The following is a 15,025-nucleotide window of genomic DNA, read 5'->3' as shown; positions in this document are numbered from 1 at the left end:
AAGTATAAATATGTTGCATATAAATAATATGCAACAGCAAAAGTAAACACTTATAAGTGAAATAAGTATACTGAGTAAAAGGAGTCACATAAAATCTAATGCATACTGCATGATTCCATTTATATAAAATTCTAGAAATTGAAAACTAATCTATAAAATAGAAAGCAGAATAGTGACTACCTGAGGATGAGAGGGCGGGGAGGAATGGAAAGGAGGCATTAAAAGAGGGCACAAGGAAATTTTAAGAGATAATCGATAGGTTTACCATCTTACTGTGGTAATGACCAGGTACATATATATGCAAATCTCAAATTATACAATTTAAATATATGCAGGCCACTGAACAACAATTAAGCTTTAATAAAGCTGTAGGGAGGGTGGGGTGGGGGTGGAGGTGACTGAGAAGGAACAATCCAGCAGCATGTAGTACACAATATTGTGCAACCAGTTCTACCCTAGTTCCAAAACATTCCCATCACTCTGGAGTAAAACCACTTCCCATTAAGCAGATTCTCCCCAAACCCTCAACCCTTGGCAACCACCAATCTTCATCTGGCTCTGTGGATTCATCCATTCAGGGCATTTCATAGAACAATATGTGACCTTTCATATCTGACTTCTTTAACTTAGTGAAATGTTTTCAAGGGCATCAGGGTTTTTTAAAAATACTCTTCAAGTGACTCTGATGTGGAATCAAGATGGATCACAAAGCAAGTGTGGGATAGAGTGAACATCCAGATTCAACTGATTTTAACTGAGCACTTGGTGCAACGATCGCAAATATCTCATTCAATCCTGACAACCAACTGTGTATATCATTCCAGCTTTACAGATGAGGAAACTGAAGCTTGGTGAGGCAGATACCAGCTTGATATCATAAAGACATTTAAAAACAGGTTCATCTGGCTCTCTGCTCCAAGTCAGCACTATCGCCCAAGCCCCTCTCCCAATCAGACATCCAGGAACTATCAGAGAAGACAGTGGGCTGCATCTCCCAGCTGGCAAGCCTAGCTCTATGGGCAGAAGTTAATCTACTGGCTACAGAGCACAGAACTTCAGGGTCTCTAAGCTCCCTTCCTGTTAAAATACTCTGCAACTGGGGAACAAAGCTCAAAAACAAGAACTCTAGGAAAGACCTTAGTCTAATTTACAAAAATACTCTTTCTAAGATTAAGAAAATAGGGCCCAGGGACTTCCCTGATGGTCCAGTGGTTAAGACTCTGCACTTCCACTGCAGGGGCATGAGTTCGATCCCTGGTCTGGGAACTAGATCCCACACGCCTTGTGGTGTGGCCAAAAACAAACAAAAATCAGGGCCCAAAGAAACAATTTGACTTAGCCAAAATCATGTAGTTAATCAGCAAAATATGGTTAAAAGTCTTCTAAATGTCATAAAAGCTACCAAAAATATTTACTTTTCCTCTAATCCTGGGAACAGTCTTCCTCAGGAATAGAAACAAAACAACTCATTTCTGCAATGCCCACTAGAACTCATTCTATGCAGCCAGCATTACTTTAATACTAAAATCAGATAAAGACATTACAAGAAAGAAAATCTACAGACCATTTTCTCTCATGAACACAAATGCAAAAATAATAGCAAATTGAATCCAACAATGTATAAAAAGAATTACATACCACGACCAACTGGGATTTAATCCAGGTATAAAGGAAGGCTAGCTCAACAATTAGTGTAGTCTATTGTTTTCCTCTATTTCTTTGCATTGTTCATTTAAGAAGGCCTTGTTAATTTCTCCCTGCTATTCTCTGGAACTCTGCATTCAGTTGGGCATATATTATCCCTACTTTTTTAAACATAAGCCTGAATTATGCAATAAGGAGCTGATGATCTGAACCACAGTCAGTTCCAGGTCTTGTTTTTGCTAACTGTATCGAGCCTTTTTATCTCCAGATACAAAGAATATAATCAGTGTGATTTCAACATTGACCATTTGGTGATGTCCATGTGTAGAATTGTCTCCTGTGTTGCTGGAAGAGGCTATTTGCTATGACCACTGTGTTCTCCTGATAAGACTGTTAGCCTTTGCCCTGCTTCACTTTGTACTTTGAAGCCAAACTTGCGTGTTACTTCAGGCATCTCTTGACTTCCTACTTTTGCATTCCAATCCCCTAGGATGGAAAGAACATTTTTTTTTTTTTATGTTAGTTTTAGTCTAGAAGGTCTTGTACATTTTCACAGAACCAGTCAACTTCAGCTTCTTCAGCATCAGTAGTTGGGGCACAGACTTGGATTACTGTGATGCTGAATGGTTTGTCTTGGAAATGAACATAGTTCATTCTGTTGTTTTTGAGATTGCACCCAAGTACTGCATTCTGGACTCTTTTGTTGACTATGATGGCTACTCCATTTCTTCTAAGGGATTCTTGTCCACAGTAGTAGATATAAAGGTCATCTGAATTAAATTCGCCCATTCCTGTCCATTTTAGTTCACTGATTACTAAGATGCTGATGTTCACTCTGGTCATCTTCTGCTTGACCATGTCCAATTTACCCTGATTCATGGACCTAACATTCCAGGTTCCTATGCAATACTGTTCTTTACAGCACTGGACTTTACTTTCACCACCAGATATATCCACAATTGAGTGTCATTTCCACTTTGGCCCAGCCACCTCATTCTTTCTGCAGCTATTAGTAACTCCCCTCCACTCTTCTCCAGTAGCATAATGGACACCTTCCAAGCTGGGGGGCTCATCTTCCAGTGTCATATCTTTTTGCCTTTTCATACTGTCTCTGGGCTTCTTGAGGCAACAGTGTTGGAGTGGTTCACCATTTCCTCCTCCAGTGAACCACGTTTTGTCAGAACTCTTCACTATAACCCATCCGTCTTGTGTGGCCCTGCATGGCATGGCTCATAGCTTCATTGAATTACACAAGCTCCTTTGCCACAAGAAAGCTGTGACCCATGAAGGGAATCAGTTTTCATTCCAATCCCAAAGAAGGGCAATGCCAAAGAATGTTTGCACTACTGTACAACTGCACTTTTTCCATATGCTATCAAGTTTATGCTCAAAATCCTCCAAGCTAAACTTGACCAGAATGTAAATCAAGAACTTCCAGATGTACAAGCTGGGTTTCAAAGAAGCAGAGGAACCAGAGATCAAATTGCCAACATTCATTGGATCATGGAGAAAGCAAGGGAATTCTAGAAAAATATCTACTTCTGCTAAAGCCTCTGAGTGTGTGGATCACAACAAACTGGAAAATTCTTAAAGAGATGGGCATATAAGACCATCATACATGTCTTCTGAGAAACCTGTTTAAGGGTCAAGAAGCAACTGTTGGAATTGGAAGTGGACAATGGACTGGTTCAAAACTGAAAAAGGATTGTGTCAAGCTATATACTGTCACCCTGCTTATTTAACTTTTGTGCAGAGTACATTATTCAAAATGCCAGACTAGATGAATCACAAACTGGAATCAAGATTGCTGGGAGAAATATCAACAACCTCAGATATGAGGATGATATCACTCTAACGGCAGAAAGTGAAGAGGAACTAAAGAGCCTCTTGATGCAGGTGAAAGAGGAAAGTGAAAAAGCTGGGTTGAAACTCAACATTCAGAAAATGAAGACCACAGCATCTGGTCCCATCACTTTATGGCAAATAGATGGGGAAATAATGGAAACAGTGGCAGATTTTCTTTCCCTGGGCTCCAAAATCACTGTGGACAATGACTGCAGCCATGAAATTAAAAGACAACCTGATCCTTGGAAGGAAAGCTATGACAAACCTAGACAGTGTATTAAAAGCAGAGATATCACTTTGCCAACAAAGGTACACATAATCAAAGCTATGGTTTTTCCAGTAGTCATGTATGGATGTGAGAGTTAGACCATAAGGCTTAGCACCAAAGAACTGACGCTTTCGAACTGTGGTGCTGGAGAAGACTGTTGAGAGTCCCTTGCAGCAAAGAGATCAAACCAGTCAATCCTAAAGGAAATTAACCCTGAATATTCATTGGAAGGATTGATGCTGAAGCTGAATCTCCAATATTCTGGCCACCTTATGGGAGGAGCCAGCTCAGTGAAAAAGACCCTGATGCTGGGGAAGATTGAAGGCAAGAGGAGGAGCCAACAGAGGATGAGATGGTTAGATAGCATCGCCGACTCAAAGGACATGAATTTGAGTAAACTCCAGGAGATAGTGGAGGACAGAAGAATCTAGCATGCTGCAGTCCATGGGTCCCAAAGAGTTGGACATGACCCAACAACTAAACAACAACCATATCAACAGACTAAAAAAGAAAAATAATATATCAATTGATGCAGAAAAAGCATTTGACAAAATCCAGCACTCATTCATGATAAAAATTCTCAGAGGACATCTACTGATACAAAAAACATACAGCTAACTTCATATTTATGTTGAGAACTGGATGTTTTCTCTTAAGATCAGGAACAAGGCAAGGATGTACCATCTCAACACTCCTTCACCATTGTACTAGACATCCTAGCTAGCACAATAAGACAAGAAAACAAAATAAGATATAACACTGAAATGGGAGAAATAAAAGTTTATGCTTTACCAGGAAATTGGTCTTTACTATGAATTTGAGCAAATGATTGATGCGATTTGATGTACCTCCACCCACACACATATAAAAACTACTGCTCAATCCAGTTCTTGATTTGTAAACTCAGGTTTCTTTGTTTTTTGTTAACATAGCATATTTATTACTGGTCTCAGACTGATAGTGAGGAAATAAGAAACATCAGGAGCCAAGCATTACAGTAGTGATGTTCTCACTGTGATATGGCTGCTTAAATAAGTGGTCTTAACATGTGTGTCACTTTTTATGTGAGGCTTCTTATAGACCCAGCTTGGTTCTTCTCCAATGTGTTCTCTTGGAGTTGTACCTAATTTTATTGCCAGTTTTCATTCGAATCCATTGAGGAGTGGGACGATTCTGCTTTTGCTTCTTGGCCAGGAATCGCTTGATCCTGAAAGTCTTGTGAGAAGACATGGTGAGGACAGAACTCAACCGCACATAGGAGAAGAGAAAAGAGCTAAACTCAGGTTTTAATGACCTTCAAACTAAAGTAGCTATATCCATTAGCTTAACGTAATGATAACAGCATTAACCCAAACACTAGCAGATCTGGCTGAAGAGATACAACCTAGGTTCTGAATCCTTGAGAAGGAAAGGTGCAAGTGTAGGGTATAAACTGCCAAATCCAGGACATGCCAAGTTATGGGAGTTCCTTTGGGTTTCTCTAGCAACAACATTCTTTGCATTTCACATTTTATAAAACAGCACTGCATCCTATAGGGAACGCACAGGCTGTAAGAAAAAAGATGGGGAAGTTCATTCCATACAAGAGATTCCTGAAGACCTCACATTATTCAAATTTACATAATTCATGACTCATAGCCCCAGAAAATAAAGGCATAATGAACACACTTTCATTGGCCTACCAGCTTTTGAAATCATGGGGTTGATGAATTTTCTCAATTTGGTAGGATTTGCTTTAATTCAAATTTTATACATAAGGCTTTTTATATTGCACAACTTCAAACTGATCAATTTTGAACAAAATACATCTATATCTTAACATGATTACCACTTTACAGAGGAGAAAGTGAAATTCAGGGAAGATGCAAGATCATACAAACTAGTATATAGAAAAGATGACCTCAGATACATGGGTCTGAGTACTTGGGCCATGTGTGGGCCCTGTGCACTGTCCCTGAAATAGGAAATGAGCACAGAGCATGCCAACTGCTCTACAATTCAACGCCACCACCACCCTTTCCTTGGCTGTGCGGGGTCTGCTGGGTGGACTTGCTGGGTGCAACAGGCATTGTAGGTATAGCCCAGAATCTCTTCTACCCTTCCTTCACTGTGCAGCATTTAAGGGTCTGGACAGGATTAACCTCACACGCACTTAAATACATAAGAGTAATTCCATGCCTCTTGGCACAGTGATAGGCTTGGAAAATCTGAGCTTCAGCCAACTGGTTCATAAGGCAGGTACAGGAATAAATTAACCCAACTCAAACTTGGGACTCTGGTCCAAAGTTTATAGAAAGGGTATGTTCTTACTTTACTGTTAGATTTGAATGAAACAGCATGAAGCCTTAAATGCTGCTGGCTTCCATCCTCTGACCACAAGGGTTTAATGTAAAAGCAGCAGTGAGAGGTGACATGGTAAGCCAATCTACAGTCCTGGAACAGTACGCCTTCCCCGGACTTCACTATTAACGTGGACTCACACATCCCCTTATTGCAGAATCAATTTGAATTGGGTTTCCTGTTACTTGTAACTAAAAGCATCCTAAGTGTTGCAGCTGTTCAGAAATATGGTCATATTAAGCCTTAAAGAGTCCCCTCCTGAGGCTTCAATTAGAGAAGTAAGCAATGAGGATAAAAAGAAGAGATATTTTACAAAGTTGTTCTACAGGAATCAGTGTTTCTTGAACACAGAGGGAAGAGAGCAAGCCTTCATAGGCTCACCCTAGCTTCTGGTTGAAGACTGTCAAGTCACATGTGGCCTGAGGTGGCAGAACCCATTGGGAGAACTGTCCAGCAGGGCCTAAGCTAACTCAGGTGAGTCCCTGAGGAACAGGGACAGACAAGGTGACAACAAGCAGAACTCACTGCTTCAGTCTAGCCATGTGCACCTGTGTTTTCAATTTCTAGCCTCCTGCAAGGAGGCACTTCTATTCCCCACTGCAAGGCCCAGTGGCAGGGCACCCTTCCCTGGTGTACGGCCTAGACGGGAGAGTATGTGCGCTGCAACTAAGTTCAAATTCTGGCTATGCCAAGTGCTAGATGTGTTGATGCTGTTTAAGTTAATCCATCTCATCAGCACCAGTTTCTAACCCATCAAGTGGGCACAATAGTACCTGTCTCATAGGGTTTGCTTTGAGAATTAAGTAAGACAATACAAGTAAAGAACTCAGAACAGTGGCCAGCACATGACAAGAACTCAAACAGATGCTGTTGTTACCTCGCTTGTGATACTCTCTCCCTGGAAAGTGGGGCTGGTCTGTGGTCAGGTCTCTCTCTGAACAGCTTGACCAATTGCTCCACGACCCACAGAACAGACGCTTGACTGCAGGGCTTCTTCCCGAAAGCTCAGACTTGGACAAAGAGTGACTTCCTGCCAGAGCCCTGGAACAGGCAGCAGCTTGTCGCCTGAGGAGGGCCAGGCTTTTCCGGGATGGGGCCACTTGTCCTCCCCACAGGCTGCAGGTGGCCATCAGGAGAAATACCAGAGCCTTTCTCACTCCCTCTGTACAGCCTGCTCCCTACTTCTCCCTCAGACCCTCACTGTGCTGTGAGAGCAAAAGGACACCAGACTGCTGCTTCCAGGAGGGAAGCGGGAGAAAATGACAACTGCCTGTACATCACAGAGCACCGCCACCCGCTGGGGACAAGCAGTGACCAGAGCCTGCTGTCACCTGCATGAGGGTACGGCATCCTGAGGGCAGAGCAGGAGTGTGTACGCCCTTGGAGGGATCCTCACCACCCATCAGAGGAAGCCGTCTCATGGCTTCCTAAGACCGTCACTTCATCTTGTCTATTTTTCCAGCCTCATCTCCCATCAGTCCCCCACCATGGATCGCACCCAGATTCTGGCCCAAAGGAGCCCTCCACTAAACCCCTCCCTCAAGTCCTACCTTTTTCTACCTTACCTCATATGGCAGAGACTACTATGCATTCCCCAATACCCACTTCTCCACCTCTCCCACAAGAAAAGGGTATACTTGCCAGCTTCCCCTAAGCAAGGTGTGGATATCCAGATGTCCTGGCTTATGGGATATGAACAGAGGTGATGTGTGGCACTTCTGAGATGTGCCCTTAAAAGAAGAAGGCATGCCTCACCCTTCCCTTACCAGCAGCCGAAAGACAGGCAAGGTAGTGAGCGACGCTGGTCCACGCAGAGAGAGCAACACTGTGGGCTGGTGGGATACTGAGGAGGAAGCTGGCCCTGGACAACTGCTCAGACCACAGCAGAGTCACCATAGGAAGCCTACAGTTTGGCCAGAGACAGAAATTAACCTCCACCTTAAGCCAGCCTCTTTGGTTGTCTCTTTAAGGCACCATAATCTACATCTCAATTAAGTTCCTATTGCTCTCTTCTCTCTAAGGGGAGAGGGAACGGTTCTATGAGAAGGTCAGTCTAGCACCACAAGAAAAGGTACAGACAAAGAAGTGCCCACTCTGGTGCTCCAAGGCACCTTTCAGCCTAAGCCAAAGTTTACCCACAGTGAGAATATGAACGAAATGGACATAACAATAGGTAATAAGCACAGGTGAGGTTCCCTTTGATCCTCAAATAGTCTTTCTGGGCCAAATCTCTACTCAGGACTCAACTCACCTATGCAGAATTAAAAGCCAACACCAAGGAAGCCTGAATTCACCCCTGGAAGAGAAGTTACTAAATGGATTCTGGTATTCTAAGAAGCCTCATTCAGAAAAGCAAATTTAAACTGACCTTCCAAATTAATGTATCTGACTAAAGGCCTGGCTGAGGGAAGAGGAAACACACGAGGGTCAGAGTCAGAAGGGTACCTGAGGGACAGTTTGTTCCTCTCAACAACTCTGAACTCTGATCTACTTGTTCCTGGCATAGGGATTCCTTTCCCAGTCCCCAGCCTCCTGGTCCACCCCCGACCTACCCTCACCCTTTCAGGCCTAACTCAAATGTCACCTCCTCCTCTGGAACTTTCAGCCCCTGCTCTCCAGGCAAATACCTCAATCTGTGTTTCCATGGCACTTCATACATTCTTTACATAGAGCTTAGAAGTTCTCACTGGATCTGTTTCTGTGCTTTTCTCCCCACAGGAAGGAGCCCTGTCTTATGCATACCTAGTTCTACATCATCATTTTGGAAAGGAGATTAGATCTGTGAAGAGCTCAGATCACATGTGAACAGGAACAGGACTGTTACTGAGACTGAGTCTGTGGGCTTCAGGCCAGAACAGCTTCTCCCTAATGCTCCCAAGGAGGAAATGGGGACTGGGGGGACCGGAGGACCCAAAAAGGTCTCTGCAGAACAGTTTCTGATGCTCCTGGACCAGAAGCTCCAGGCATCTCTACATGAGAAATCTATTAGAATCCAATTTCTCAACAGCCACAATCTAAGTACTCAGCATAAAAGGGGGCACTCTTTTAAAATAACTGTCCCCAAGCAGCACATGCTATGTAACATTCTGCTTTTCACTTAAGCATTATGTCGAGTTCACACTGCTTGTGATCGAGGACACAGGCAGCCTGGTGTTCAAATCTCACCTTGAAACATCTCCCCACTCAAACTCCCCCAGTTTCTGAAATTCCACAGCTATAGATAAGAGCTTTCTTAGAAGTGAAGGTGAAACCTAGATGTTCTAAGAGAACCGGGGATCTACTGAGCCGGTTTTATTCTTTCAAATCATAAGAAATTTAGTTATCAGATTAGTATCCAGCAAAACCATGAGGAAACGGAAGGAGGCTCTGAGGTGAGAAAGGTGAGGGGCGATGTGTGGAACAGCAGGTGCCTTCTGAAAGGCTGGGGCCTATGACATACTCTGAACACGACGCTGTGTTGGCTCTCAAGGATATCCGGGGGTCTGATGAAGGCTCAACATGTCTAGTAACCCCAGTTCAGAGATGGTGACAACTGAGACTCCTGCTGGTTAGTGGCAGAGGCAGGACGAGTGCCCCGGGTTTTAATGTACCAGCTAAAGCACAGCAAGATGAATAGTCTAGCTCCCCCCTGCCTGGGAACTGCTGGCAATCTTAGCAGTCAGGGCTGGCAGAGCTGTGAAATCATCTATGTGACCCGCATGCACATGATGGGGATGGGGGCACCAGGGGGCAAGGCCCTTCCTGGCTGCACAAACCTAATCCCCATCTGACAGGGTACAGGAATGACCAGCCTAGACCCTAACAGTGGCTGAGGGGCCCGCGTGGCACACTCTGCCACCAAAGAGACAAATTTTCAAAGAACCAGCAGAGGGGGTCACAAGTTAAAATATACGGATTTAAAAGACCCTTTCGTTCCCCCTAAAGCATTTTGTAATTGTCCAACCCTGCCAGTCTGGCAAGCATAACCATAGCAGATCTTGTTATTTTAAAAACCTGGCAGGCAAAAATCTCCAATTCACCAACAGACTTCCAAACCCCAGTGAAAGGGATTCTTCTGTATTAAGAGAGAGAATTTAAAAACCCCAGGTCAGTATGTTGGTATGAGACCCAAATGCAGTACATAAGAGTAGAAAAGTCACTCACTCAGGTTTCTTAATTTTATCAAAATGACAATACCTTGGATATTGGTTTTGCATTTCATCAGAGGTCAGCTGAGTTTAGAACTAAGCTCTTTGACTGCCTTGGTTCATGTCTCTAAGATAAAGACCTAGTATTTATTAGAGTTTACTAGTTTACTGCAGGGGAACACATGTAAATCCATGGTTGATTCATGTCAATGTATGGCAAAAACCACTACAATACTGTAAAGTAATTAGCCTCCAACTAAAAAAAAATAAATGGAAACAACAACAACAAAAGAGTTTACTGTAGGCCAGACATTGTGCTAAGCATTTCACATTAGGTAATTTAATATAATAAAGTTCTGAGGCAGGTAGTTATCGCCATCTCACAGATGGAGAAATTGAAGCTCACGGTTATTTGCCCAAGGTCACAGAGAAAGCCGGGTTCAAATTCAGGTGTGCTGACTTCAAGCCTGCACATATTCACTCCACACAAATCAAGACACTCAAACACAGTTAATCAGGAATTCCAAAACCAAATAAGAGATCTGCACAACCTCTTGGGCGGCAAATATCCACACTGTACTCAGGTGCACTACACTGGGAGAGGTCCCTCCTCGAACAATCACCATGATCGTCAGTTACAACCACCATGCAGATCACATGGTGGTTACAGTTCTGTGGATACAAAACTCCAGCACCCCCAAAAAAAAAAAAAAAAAAAAAAACTCCAGCACCTTCAGGAGTCTCCCTCCTGCCCCGCTTTCAGTCATTCATCCATCTACCCCCAAGGATAACCACTGTACAGCCCTCAAGCATAACAGATTCATTTTAATCAATTTTTGAACTTTATATACATATCTATCATATCATATGTATGAGTTTATGTTCGCTTCTCTGGTTCAACATTATACTTATGAGATGTCCCCATGTTGGCAGGTGTAGCTGTACTAGTTCATTCACTTACTGCTGTACACCATTGTATCAAGATACCACAATTCATTTACTTAATTTACTCTACACATTTATTTACTCTACAATGAATAAACATTTGAGCTGTTTCTAATCTAGGGCTCTTATAAACAGTGCAGCTTTTAATGTGTGTGCAACATTTCAAAATTATTTTAAATGCTTAACATAAAGACCTTCCCAGCATTTTTGCAGGGGCCAGAAGTCTAACCTCCATGTTACATATCAGAAGCTGAGGTATTCAATCAATACCAGAAAAATCAGAGTGGCAGAGCTTAGTCTCGAACTCAGGCCTTCAGGCTCCCCTACTACTGTTCCTTCCTTTCTTCCACCACAGCACTGAAAAGGGAAAGAGGAGGGGAGGGTGCTGACAGGAGTCAGAGGTCAGTTGACCAGAGCAAACCAACAGGCCAGACCAATCCACAGAGAGAGGGGCTCAGACAGAAGGGCCCTCAGAGCAGACCAAATCCCTCAAGCCACGGCTTCCTCTTTCAGGTTGTATCTCAGAACGGGGTTGGGGGGGAGCCCAGCAGAAATAGGGGAGACTCGTAACAATTCCAACTCTAATCTAAAAAGTACAAATGCTTTTCTCAATGAGAAAAACAAGGACATAACCACTTCAAATTCCTCAGATTGGGCACATTTCTGTCAGATAATACCGAAAGCTGTCAAGGATACAGACTAATCACAGAGTGGACAGGAGTGTTCAAGTCAGAGCCACCATTTTCAAATACATTCTGGTACATTAACTAAAACCATTCCATCTAGCAATTTCTCTTCTAGGTAAAATACACAAAAGAAAAGCTTGTGCCCAGGGGATGTCCACAAGCCGTCCCTGAAACATCACCTGTAAAAGTAAAAAGCTAGAAACCTAATGACCCTGAGTAGGACGGGGCTAAAGAAACTATGGCTTGCTTTTTTTTTCTTTTTAAAGGACTTCGCTGGAGGTCCAGTGGTTAAGAATCCACCTTTCAATACAGGGGGTGTGGGTCCAATCCCTGGTCAGGAGAACTAAAGATCCCACATGCCACAAGGCAACAATGAGGAGCCCATTGCCCGAGTGCTGCAAGGAAGACCCAGCACAGCCAAAAGAAAAAAAGAAAAAACTTACACCTGAAACTGGGGGATAGGTAGACAAGCTGAAGAATCAATGAGACAGACCCACCTACAGGTTACAACTTGGATGAAACTGAACATGATGGTGAACAAAAGCAGGAAGTTCCAAAAGAGTAAAAGTATGATATGATATTATTTATACATGTTTTTTTTAATACATGTTTTTAAAACACACAAAATAACCTATCATTTACCAATATAAATGTTTTTAATAACACTCAAAAGGACTATACATTATTTCTCAACATAAATGTACATATTTGGGAAAGCACAAAGGGAAAGAAAGGAAAAGCAATTTAGGGGGTTTATACCTCACCCTAGTGTTTTGTTTCCCTTAAAAAAATAACCTAAAGGAAATATGGCAAAATGTTCATATTTTTTAAGTCTGGGTGGGGAATGGATACCTGCATGTTTGTTGTATAATCCCATGTACTTTTCTATATATTTAAAATATTCCACAATTTTTAAAATAAAAGATTAAAATCACTGAAGTATTTTTACCTATCAGATTAGCAATAATTTAAAACTTGATAATACTGCTAAGATTGTAAAGAAACTAATGTGCATAACCAGTTGGTGGAAGATTACAAACTAAGACAAGCTTTTTGAAGGGTAATTTGGCAACATCCATCAGAAATTTAAATATGCATACCCTTTGCCCAAGCAAATCCCACCTCTAGGAATTCATCACATGAATTTGTATACAAGAGCAGCTTTACCACTTGACAAGAGTGAAAAAAATCAGTGAACCATGACTTTTTTGTAGGAAAATGATGTTTAAAGTCCAGTACACCCGTACAATTATATAACAGCCACTTTCAAAATGAGGTAGAACCACGTATCTATACTGACATGAAATGAGAGCCAAGATATCTTAAGTGAAAAAGCAAGCTGCATATAATATCAACTGTATAAAACTTTCCATTTAGATGTTTTCTATTTAGACATAATAGATATGTACAGTTTGGATATGCACAGAAAATATCTGAAAAGTTATAAAAGAGTTTGTTAAAAATAGTCACATCTGCAAGGGAGGTGGGGCTGCCAGGGGAGGGAGACCCTTTTCCCTTAGTATTTGTTTATATTGATTTTACAGCAATCAAATGTCACTTTTATACTTGGGGGTGTGTACACAAAAACTGCACATTCTAAGAGGTTTAGAGCCACTGAACTGGAATGTCAGTAAAGCAGGGTCCAATAAATCTGTATTTTTAACATGACACCCAATGACTCCCAGGCAGCTAAGCTGGCCACTGCTCCAGGTGATACCTGGGTCAGATGACATGTGGAGGGAAGGAAAGGTTCTCAGTGACAGGTCTCTCAAGTTCTCAGAAATAAGCCTGTCCCCAGAAGTAACCATGTATTCAACGGCAGAGAAAGATAAACTTACCTAAAAGACACAGAATGGACACCAAAGCCAGTGGGACTGGCCAGTAAGACATCACTGACATCCCTAAGGAAACAGGGTTTAACCCTAATAAAACAAGCATTGCCCAGGCAAGATGATGCACCCATCTGACAACTGAGCCAGTCCTTTCTTCTTCATGCCAGGAATACCCACAACCAACAGCATCAGGCAGAATAGAACTTAGGTTTCATTTTACTCCCCAGAACAGGTATTTGATAAATAGTTGTTGAATGAACAAGTCAATCTATCTTAGCCTGAGGACTTCTAACTCCAATGTTGTGATCCAATACTCAATAAACAACTTTCTCTTCCTATATAGGTCTAGACAGAGGAAAGGGATTTTGATAGCTGTTGGCTTCATTTTAAACAAATAACTGGTACCTGGCATTGAGCTTCAGTCTACTGCTATCTGGTTTCCCCAGTTGCACAGTGGTAAAAAATTCACCTGCTAATGCAGGATACTTGAATTCAATCTGTGGGTCAGGAAGATTGCCTGGTGTAGGAAATGGTAACCCACTCCAGTATTCTTATCTGGAAAATTCCATGGACAGAAGGAGCCTGGTAGACTACAGTGCATGGGATCACAAAGAGTCGGACACACACATGCATGCACGCTACTGCTATCTGATTCATACCAGCCTACTTCTGAGAGATACCCATTCACTGGTGGGTACCTGAGCAGGACTCTGGTGAAGTCACTAAGGTGGTAAGTGCTGGAGTATCCTATAGCCCACACGGGGAGTGCCCTCCCTGGTGACTACTGGTCAGCTGACCTTCACGTAGCTCCTTTTAGCTCAATACTTGGGCTGGCCAAGTGCACAGCTAGAACGGCCTACAGCTGAGGGTGACTGAGCTGCAAGGACCAATTCTGTGGCCACCAGCCATATGCAGCTACTAGCTCCTAAAATATGGTTAGTCTGAATTGAAATGTTCAGGAAGGGTAAAACACATACTAGATTTTAAAGGCTGAATATAAGAAAAAGAAAATATAAGGGCTTATTAAATAGTAATGTTTATACTGATTATATGCCGAAATGATAGTATTTTGGATATTCTGAGTTAACAAAATTTATTAAAAGAAATTTCATCTGTTTCCTTCTATGTCTTAAAATATGGCCACTAGAAAAAATTATATGCTAACTCACATTATATTTCTAATGGATAACGCAGTACATATGACCAAGAAACAGCCACCTGACCCATTATGCTTCACAGCCTGACTAAGAAATGACCTCTCACAGGTCAGAGATCACCTGAGTTTGCACGGCCCTGCCCCACCGTCCTGAAACCTAACTCCATACTTCCTTAGGAACA

At 42.3% G+C, this 15,025-nt stretch overlaps 2 protein-coding genes across 8 annotated transcripts in view; both read right to left on the bottom strand.

The window, feature by feature from the left end:
- PHF20 (PHD finger protein 20) overlaps window positions 1–15,025 on the bottom strand; it is a 135,891-nt gene that overhangs the window by 33,552 nt on the left and 87,314 nt on the right. The gene's annotated exons all lie outside the window — the stretch shown is intronic.
- LOC122681867 (60S ribosomal protein L39-like) lies at window positions 4,691–14,375 on the bottom strand. The gene is made up of 4 exons (XM_043884424.1): window positions 14,368–14,375; window positions 8,572–8,579; window positions 7,065–7,074; window positions 4,691–5,000 (listed from the first exon to the last, which is right to left on the bottom strand). The coding sequence occupies exon 4, from the start codon at window positions 4,985–4,987 to the stop codon at window positions 4,832–4,834; it is 156 nt and encodes a 51-aa protein (XP_043740359.1). The 5' UTR covers window positions 4,988–5,000; window positions 7,065–7,074; window positions 8,572–8,579; window positions 14,368–14,375; the 3' UTR covers window positions 4,691–4,831.

Source organism: Cervus elaphus, chromosome 23, assembly GCF_910594005.1.
Source record: "Cervus elaphus chromosome 23, mCerEla1.1, whole genome shotgun sequence".
NCBI classification, from domain to species: Eukaryota; Metazoa; Chordata; class Mammalia; order Artiodactyla; family Cervidae; genus Cervus; species Cervus elaphus.
The sequence above is the reverse complement of the archived record's forward strand: the minus strand, read 5'-3'. Positions and strand labels throughout refer to the sequence as shown.

What these genes read in the sequence shown, in the direction of transcription:
- LOC122681867 (XM_043884424.1), bottom strand. Translation starts at nt 4,987, where the DNA reads ATGTCTTCTCACAAGACTTTCAGGATCAAGCGATTCCTGGCCAAGAAG.